General features: G+C 37.0%; 1 protein-coding gene across 1 annotated transcript; it reads right to left on the bottom strand.

Annotated features, from left to right (window-relative positions):
* RFK (riboflavin kinase) lies at nucleotides 1–9,191 on the bottom strand. The gene is made up of 4 exons (XM_017735495.1): nucleotides 8,785–9,191; nucleotides 7,833–7,984; nucleotides 6,040–6,142; nucleotides 1–5,506 (listed from the first exon to the last, which is right to left on the bottom strand). Exons 1-4 carry the CDS (start codon nucleotides 8,813–8,815, stop codon nucleotides 5,376–5,378), a joined length of 417 nt encoding a protein of 138 aa, XP_017590984.1. The 5' UTR covers nucleotides 8,816–9,191; the 3' UTR covers nucleotides 1–5,375.
* Nucleotides 9,192–9,469: the final 278 nt, after the last annotated feature.

The raw sequence follows: 9,469 nt of genomic DNA, 5'->3' as shown, positions 1-9,469 counted from the left end.
TCTTGTGCATAGAGACAGTTTATTGGGTGAAATACGCAACTCAGGCTGTTTTGTGGATGAATACAAAGTCCAGGAGACACGAGGATAAGAAGTGCCCATTTGGAGGCATTTTCTCTCGTGATTTGCACACCAAACTTTTAACTGTTGAACACAACGTGAACAATGGAGAGTATTCCTGTAAGGGCAGGTAATCTTTTAATATTCTTATTTTTGTTCTCTCTTGTATCCAGCTAACATGCCCCTGTACAGTGAAGAAGGCTGCTGCCCACCCTGTTGTGGTGACTTCAAACAGCCCAGACTGCTGCGACTGTAGCAAAAATCGCCAGGTATGACCTTGCTGAAGAGCAGTACTGGCATTTAAGAGCTTTATGACTGACTAAGCTGACATTTAAAAATGAAAAGCAGAAAAGTGCAAAAGTGTGCTGCTGAGGTGAAGTCACACGACATAATGCCCCTGCTCCATCACCAGAATAGACAGGGCTTACTTGCAGCTGATTCTGGACGTGCCACCTTCTCTCTCCTATTTTCTAAAACACCCATGCTTCTAATGAACAGTTGACTAGAAAGTACCTATTTCAATGGATAGCAAACTGTATCATCATGTGAGAATCACCTCGTTTTGAAAAAGCTTTGAAACAGCAACAGCATCTTGCATATAGATTTGTGGAGTGAAAAAATGTGATTAAACCAAACTATACAACCGGGAAAAGCAAGCTCAGGCCACACAACCAGTCTTCAGTTTTTCCTAGATATCAAAGTTAAAACTATTTCTGAGTGTTTTGTGTTTCTAGCCTAAGGTTAGAAGTGAGTTGTGTTTGTGTCCCTGTTAGCTTCCCTGCTTCTGACTATTTCTGACATAATAAAAAACCTTATAGCTGTCCTACCAATCCCCTTTTCTTTAGCCTTATACCATCACAGCTGCAAGAGTACAACTGAGGTATTGGAGGGGTAATGCATTAAAAGTACATTAAAAATGGTGCTCTAACCTACACTTCTACACTTCACAGGTCATTTAAAACAATGACCTCTCCTACCTGATCTCACATAATTTCAGGGGTTTTAACTGCTGTTATCAGATGACTGTGTACTGTAATCCATTCTACCACCATAGAACAAAATCCAAACCACTTACTTTCCTACCAGCTGATTTGGAACTTCAGTTGGAATTACTACAAGGATCTGGAGAATAAAGCAAGGCAAAGCCACAGCTGTTAACGGGGGAGGGTATGAGAGGCTGTACATCAATCCAAAGCCTTTCCTTCCCACATAAGCAACTACTACAAGAACATCAAGTGATTAAGACTGGAGATGAAGATACAGCATATATGGGATAGGATGGCAACAGTTCAATATATATTTCAAAATGGACTTCTGGGGGATGAGGAAGATGAATGAGAATAGATGGAAGTCAGTGTTTTAGAGAAATCCTTACTACTTTATAGATTTTCTGCTATGCTGCCTTTCTCACAGAATTACTTCACTGTATTTAGTACTTTCCTAGCATGCTGAGCTCATGATTTCATCCAAGAAAGATCATGACGAGGGCATGGTTTCTAAAAGCGGTCTCTTCAAAGCTTTTTGTAGGCTTTTAGATGCACACTGCTTTAAGAAAATCTATTTGTTCACTCTTTAGAGAGCAAATCCTTTGCCTATATGTATGTGTGCATTGTCACTACAACCATCCACTCAAAGTGTGTGCTTACACTTTTACCAAGAACCATGTCAGTCACTACCAAAACATGCAGATAAACAAGATGGGCATATTTATCTTATGTCACTGGGATAGGTGCCAATAGTTTACTCTGTGGAATTATAGTTGGAAAGCAATTCATAATACAGTAGCTCTCATACCCAGACTTGTTGGTATCATCTGGTGCATCTGTATTGCTCAAAGCTGATGTTTTTCGTTATAATCTTGTAGTATGTTTCCCAATGGAACTGCATATATGACATGACAATACCTCCGCAGTATTCCTCATTTGCATGAAAGTATTAGAAATATTCTATACATCATCAACACCTAATTAACCTAATTCCAGGGGTTTAAATAGTGTTTCATCACACACAGACTCTGTGTGTTTCATCACACACAGAGTCTGAATTTATTGCAAAGCAAAATACGGTCCAGAAGTACACTGGCAAAAAGAACTTCTTTTGTCTTCTTTATGACCTTCATGGGCTAGAGAGAACTGAAATAAGCAGAGAGCATTTACAACAGAAATTTACCGCTTATCTTTCAAAGTGGTTCAGCACTTTCAAACTATGTCAAAGGGAATAAATAGCACTCAGTGGGTAATCTACCTTAAAGGAACACAACAGGATTTTTAGCATTGCCTAAATACCTAATACTGCATAAGAGGATGCTCTTTACAGCCTCTCGTTGTGAAGAACGAAGTCTTTACAGAAAAGTGCGTGAAAGTGCTATTAGTTGTTGCCAGTATGGTCAGATGGCTAAGAGAATAGACTGAGACTTAGAATAATAGTTCCTTCACATTTTTGATAATAAACAGCTCTAGAGCTGTTAATCACTTAACACTTAACTTTACAAAGGAATCAAATGTGAGAAAGACTGATTTTTAAGCCATAATTCTTAAGTGGATTTTTTTTTTTCTGTTAAGATACTCCTAAAGACCTCATGATTACCCTGTAACTTTGCAAGAGTTCTGTGGAACCCACTTGGGATTTAACCATTGCACCTTCAGTAACAAAGAGGAATATAAAATCATGGGAAGATTAAGAAATTCAAAATAAGGCAGTCACCCCCACTAAGCTTTGCATAAAACAGAGACACCTAACATTGCTAGGAGTGGCAAAGGAAAGGAAATCCAACACAAGAAGGAAAACTTTGTCGATTACAGTTCCTTTAGTAATGGTACAGCGCAGCAACATCAACCAAAATACAGCTACTTGTACATAATATAAAAATATAATCCTTCATAAAGTTTATACTGTGCTCAGAATTATGTACTGAGCTTAAAAAGTGATGTATAACATTTTCTCTTAAATAATATGGTCAGCAAATGGATGTAGTAACACACTTTAATTTGAAGACAAACACAGAAAGAGCAGTTTCTTAGTTCAGTGTATCCATATATCATACCTCAGGCAGGATTTGAGAGAACTAAGTCTTTCGAGTTTTCCCTTTGCTACTGTTCTCTATCCATAGCACAGCTATGGTGAATTGAATTTTTGGTAGTGGCAATTATTACCAGATACAGAAAAGTGTTATTCAGAACCAGCTTAAGGCACCAGTTTCCACGACAGACCCATGACATTACTGGCAAAAATCAACTTTAAAGGCAGCTATGAGTGTTTAGCTACAGTACCATGATAAACAACAATCCATTGTTGACAACATATTCTGTTGACTAGTGTGGCTTTTGTTTATTCTCTAAAAGGAGTAGTAACATGTATGATTTTAACATTACTACAATCTGAAGAATGCATAAACTCTTTGCAAAAAAAAATTCTCCTTTCATCTCTCCTTTTTAAAATTCCAATCATCGATCTTGCAAGACAACTCTTTTACAGACTTTTTAGAAATACATTCCAACACATTATCTAGTAAAAGCCCACTAAATTATTTTTCTTCTTGAAAAGAAAGTATATTGTCCCATGTCCCGTGACCCTCTCTCCCAGTTGTATTGTATCTGCCTCTGCTATCAACAGCACTGATGAACAATTCATTTAAAAGAAATCAAGTTTTCTCCTGAAGTCTTAAAGAGCAAACACAAGACCTTGATTTCCTCAAGACCTCTATCCTAATAATAGCCCATGATACCAGCGAGAATTTAAAACAATATGAAGTGAAACTATCATCTTGACAGCACCTGCCACAAAGACCCAAACAGCTTCCTTGCTGAAACTCTCTTAAACTCTAGAGTGAAAAGTAGGATTCGAATACAACAGGACAAGGAGTAAATTAATCAGATTTCACTACAGAAATTGTGCGTTACATATTGAACATCGTAGTTCAGACAGAGAATCACAGCTGAAACATATTCAAAGAAGTACTCTGGATTTCAGAATATGTGCCAGACACATCACAGAGCAATGTCAAAAAGTTATGAATGTGACAGTCACTGTAGCTAACCTGGTTCCATTCACCAAGGGATAGAAAAATTTATCACAGGAAAAGAGGAGTAGATACTGAATCATATATCACATAGTTTGCAAGTATTTTTCAAATTACCATCAACTCATAGTACTTCTTCCACTTATCTATCACAAAATAGTTAGGGTTGTACGCGATCTTCGGAGATCATCTAGTCCAACCCCCACTTGTATCCCCACATTCCAGAGTAGGACTGTCTGCAACTACTTGTAAAAAATAACCAATATTCACTACAGAGTTGATATATTATGCAATAAATCCCCAAAGGCTTTCATTTGTATTCATCTACTGGGTCTGCCAAAACCTTGGCTCTTACCTGCACTTAGTGCAGAGTGTTGATGAGATTTTTCTGTGCCTTACAATAACGCCAACCTTGAAGTCAGACATTTATTGCCAGTGCAGTGAATAACCTCAAGATTTTCCTATGAAAAATACCAGCAGCACACAAAATGCAAATTTGTGTCTCACTACCTATCTTCCTTTAAGGTGCAATGAGCAGAAGTCTTGTTATATTGTTTCTGCATCTTTTGCACCTGAACCTTAAAGTTTATCAACTTTCACACTTTTATTCATTTTTTGAAATTAAGTGAAACACCTCTTCAGAATTAAACTACACAAATCACATGTTGTCATAAATTCAGTCAGCTGTGAAGAGGTATAGCTCAGATTCTAGCAACACAATGAGCAACAGTGATTTCTTCCATTTCAAATAAACTTTAAATAAATAATTTCAATTAAATTAACAGCTTCAGCCATAACAGCTGTAGTATATAATAAACAAGAACTATAGAGAATTAATCTTGCTATTGTTATCTGATCATATCTAACTGCAGGAATTTTCTGAGTCAATCAATAGCAACATTTTCTAAGCTAAAATCCAGACCTAAGAATGACATAAAAAATGGGAAAATAAGCTGGAATGACATTATGTTAAAAACAGACATTCTTCATTAAATGAGCTAACCACACCTTAAGGTTACAATTAACTTTGGTCATGTTCTGAATGTGCTCAGATCTCTAAAGACCCAGTAACTTTAGGATACACAATTTATCTATAAGGACATAGTACAGCCTTCTAGTTCTTTTGTATGACTGGGCAAAAGAAAACTGAAATCATCTTGTACGGTTGGTTGTGATCTCAGTTATCTAACAAACATATGACACAAAAGTATCTCAGAGAGCAGTGCAAACATAAAAGCTCCATGACAGGGGACAAAATAAGAAAAAGAAATTAAAAAGAAAAAAGGCTGCATGGGTTTTCTCAGTTGTCATTTACTGTTTTGCCTTCTGGCAGATGAAAAAAGTTATCTTCTTTGAGTTTACGATGTTCTGGTAGATCTAGCTGTCTTTTTGCTTCTTCAATGTCTTCCTGAATTGCCGAAATGAGTGCATCTGAAAAAGGTAAGAATAGGGATATTTGAAAGTTGGTTTGTATTCTGAACACAGTAACAAGTGAAAATAAGGCACCACAAAACTTCAAACAACGATTACAGCAGTAGAATATAACTAGGAGGTTTGAAAGGCAGAATTCTTTGCTTGTAAAATGTCTTTTAACTTGCCAAAGTTGCATTTTACCCATTAACAGCACTACCCTCTTCTTTTCCCAAAAGACATGTTAGCAGTTCTGTTTCAATACTAACAAAACTGCATTTTAAGAAGAAATTAATACACTTGACTTTTTTGACAAGCCCATGATTTTTAAATTATTCCTCAGACAAGTGAAAGAAAAATGCGGGTTTTTAGTGTGATACATTAGAAGATGCGGGGGTATGTTTTTTGATTTTTAAGTTATGAAAAAATTTTACTGAAATTTCAAAGGCTAACAGATAAAACATCTCATGATGGAAGGAGATACAGTGAAGACACAGAACTTGCATGAATAAGACAAAAAAGAAACTAGTTTGAGGGAGACCTCCAATACTGACCTAAGGAATCAAAGTTTTTTTCCGGTCGAATGTATCCTGTTATGACTATACTAAGAATTTCTCCATAAAAGTCTTCTTTGAAGGTGTGGATAATGTGCGTTTCCTAAAGGAAGAGAAGTAAGTGAACAATTATTATGAACTTAGGAGTTTATCTCCCTCTCCGTAAGCATGCAGGCCTAACATTCAACATTCAAATTCTCCTCAACAGATAAAAATAAAAGGGACATTTAATATAGCATGTATAATCCAAAATTAAAAGGCCAGGGCTTTAGTTTTTATTAGGAAGTAGAATTGCACTTTGCATAGAATTTTAAAAAAATTACTCCCTTAAAGAGTAAAAAGTGTATAAAGAGAAAAAGAAAGAAGAAAGAAAAAACCAACAAAAAGCCCCAAACCAAACAGAAAAACCTACAAACAACAAAAAAAAACCAAGAAAAAAAGAAAAAAAAAGCAAAACAAAAAAACCCTCAAAAAACAAAAACACACACCAAAATCCCCCTCAAAACAATCACCACCCCAAAAACCAGAAAAACCCAAACCAAACAAAAAAAACCAAAAAAAAACCCCCACAAAAACCAACCCAAAACTTAAAAATGAAACAAAAGAAAAAACCAAAACAAACAAAAAAAAGCCCCACCAAACAAAACCCCCCCCAAACAAATAAACAGCCAAGGAAAAAAAAAAAACACCGAAACAACCCACCAATCGAACCCAACCCAAACGAAAAAACACCAACCAATTTAAAAAACCCCCACACCCTCAGACTTGAAGAGAAATGCTTCCAAACTTCTCAGTGGTAAGATTTCCAGGGCTGGAAATGTTAAGGTTTCATCAACAAGTGGATACATTTAAATAACTATGAATACTTTGATAGAAGTAGTCAGCTCCAGGAGAGCTTTTACAACTACCTCCTAAGGGAACTGAATGATAAAATTGAACAGCAAGTCCAGACTAAGACACGGTTCCACCTTACACTCAAAACCATTTTATGCACATCTTCATCTTCAAAACAGGCCAACCCATAGCATACGCCAGCAGAGCTATCAGTTAGGAAGCTTTTAACTACTTGCTGAGAAAAGTTATCCGCAAAAAATTTTTAAAGTATACATTTGCCTAAGACAAACACTTAGAAGCAGAGATTCATGTCCAAATAAAATTGTTTTCAACATGAGAGCTCTGCAAGACTCAGGAAAAACATCAGCATCTGACAGCAAAAATCCCCAAAGCCGTCACAGCTCAGGATTTTAACTTCACCATCCTTATATCCTTATATGCCTTTAAATATTTATTCTGTACATTAAGCTGCAGCACCTCATGTATGGATTCCATCATTTAAGAACAGAATTATTTTAAAAATCATTACTAATTAAGCTGCCCCAACATCTCCTATCTGAAATGCAGATACATTGCAGAGAACAACAGATTATTACTATGGTCCAGCTCATTCTAAGGCTCTCATAACCAGTAAATTCAATACATTTATCAAGTTTACGCTTAATTTGCTACCAGCAACTCAAGCAACCATCATTTCAAGTACTGTTATATTTTAAATTTGGAAGTAGTAAAGAAACAGTGGAACAGAAGAAAAAAAACTTTATTCAACTTCATCTGCATATTCTCTGGTTACAGAGACTATATTCTTTTCAGAATATAAATATTATATAGATAACAAATGCATTTCTAATGGTGCACAGATCCCTAGATATCATTCATCAGTCAAATCCTGCCTATCTTGTTAAAATTCATCTGGTCTTTTATTACAATAAAAATCCCACAAAAACCAAAATTCTTACCACTGATTTCTTAGTATTCTTATAGAAGGGATTCCATCCTATGCTCAAAACCATTTTATGCACATCTCCGTTTCCAACACAGGCCCATCCATAGTATATACCAGTAGAGATATCAGGTGGAAAGCTTTCAACCACTTGCTCAGAAAAGTTAGCTGTAAAAATTTTATAAAGTGTAAAGTGTGAGCGACTTTGTGCAAGTTAAGAATATAACAGGATCTTCAAATACTTAAAAGCCAAACTCTGCCTACATACTATTTACAAACATAACACTGGTGATGATAAGAATAACACAACATACCATTTGGCAAAGTATAAAACAGCTTCATAAAATTCAGTCACTGTGGCAATACCAGAGTTACTACATCTCCTACATGCACACCCACTGTATTTTATAGTTTCCTTTCTCTTCTGCAATAATAATTAATAAATATGTCATTTCTACAGCCAGAACACATTTCATTCTTAGAACAATTACTACAGCTTTACTATGATGAAAAATGAGAGGGGAAAAAATCAACTTTCTTCTGCACTATAAAAGAACATCTCAGAACTATTTATTAGTAAAATATTTGCTGATGAAACAAAATATCTAGAAGCAAATGCAATAATTATTTAGTCATCTGTCAATTTTGTAGAAGTTCACTTACAGAGGCCTCTGTGGATTTGAGATTTCCTTTGAAAAGTACATATTTACAGTAAAATAAAATTTCCTTTTGACTGAATTTAACCTTCTCTCAAAATTACTATCCTACATCTATTTCCCAGCTGAATAGATCTCTTCATGCAAGATATCAAACTGATTTGAAAGGACAGTTACCAAATTTTTATCAAAGCTCCCAGACATTAACGGCTTCCTTTCCCCGTTCCCTAATACCAACACACCATTTATAAACAAGAGAAGAATGTGACATTCTCAGATGTCAGAAATCCAGCACCATAAGCATAACCTTACGAAGTTTCATGTCCATTAGAAGAAGTGCCATATGACCTCTGACCTCAGTGTCTGTTTAAGGCAGGTCAAAATTCTCTTGCAGTAGTCATCTGGCTGCATTTAGACAACTGAAACAGAGATGGGCAATAGGAAAATATATTCTCTGTAGGCCAAGCCCACCTGCTCTATTTCAAACTCTGCTTTACACCCCTTGAACTTTCTTCCTTGCTGCGATTCCCAACGCCTACTCTACTCCCTTCCTTATTCCTATCGGAGGTTTATGTGAAGGCATATTTTCCCAAGCTGCCACACCACAGCACCGTGAATGTGACCCTTATCTACATGCTGTACATCATGACGACCACTAGATGAAAAAAGGAACAAACATCAAAACTCAGAGAAACCTCTTTACAGACTGAGGTGTAGAGAATAACACAAGGGAGAGTGCAAGACGCTAAGCAAGGGGTGGGGGGGGAGGGAGGGAAGCGTCAGGAAAACGCTGATACCGAAGGAGGGAGGGCCGTTCTCGGAAAGCACAAGTCATAACAACAGCGCAGCTGTGCAGGGCAGCCGGGCGACTTCCGAGGTGAGGCGACCTGAGTCACAGCGCTGCTGCACCGCTGCTTGGCAGGAGCACGGCACGGCTCCGCTCGAGGGGCGCGACAGGGACCGGCTGCAGAACCCCCCGCCCGGCGCCTCACCGGCG

This window comes from Corvus brachyrhynchos, unplaced genomic scaffold (assembly GCF_000691975.1).
Source record: "Corvus brachyrhynchos isolate BGI_N302 unplaced genomic scaffold, ASM69197v1 scaffold325, whole genome shotgun sequence".
Taxonomy (NCBI): domain Eukaryota; kingdom Metazoa; phylum Chordata; class Aves; order Passeriformes; family Corvidae; genus Corvus; species Corvus brachyrhynchos.
The sequence above is the reverse complement of the archived record's forward strand: the minus strand, read 5'-3'. Positions and strand labels throughout refer to the sequence as shown.

Coding starts and splice junctions, on each gene's coding strand:
- RFK (XM_017735495.1), bottom strand. CDS start 8,815: ATGGCACTTCTTCTAATGGACATGAAACTTC. Junction 6,143..7,832: donor AGAATACTAAGAAATCAGTG/GTAAGAATTTTG, acceptor CTCTTCCTTTAG/GAAACGCACATTATCCACAC. Junction 5,507..6,039: donor AAAAAACTTTGATTCCTTAG/GTCAGTATTGGA, acceptor TACCTTTTTCAG/ATGCACTCATTTCGGCAATT.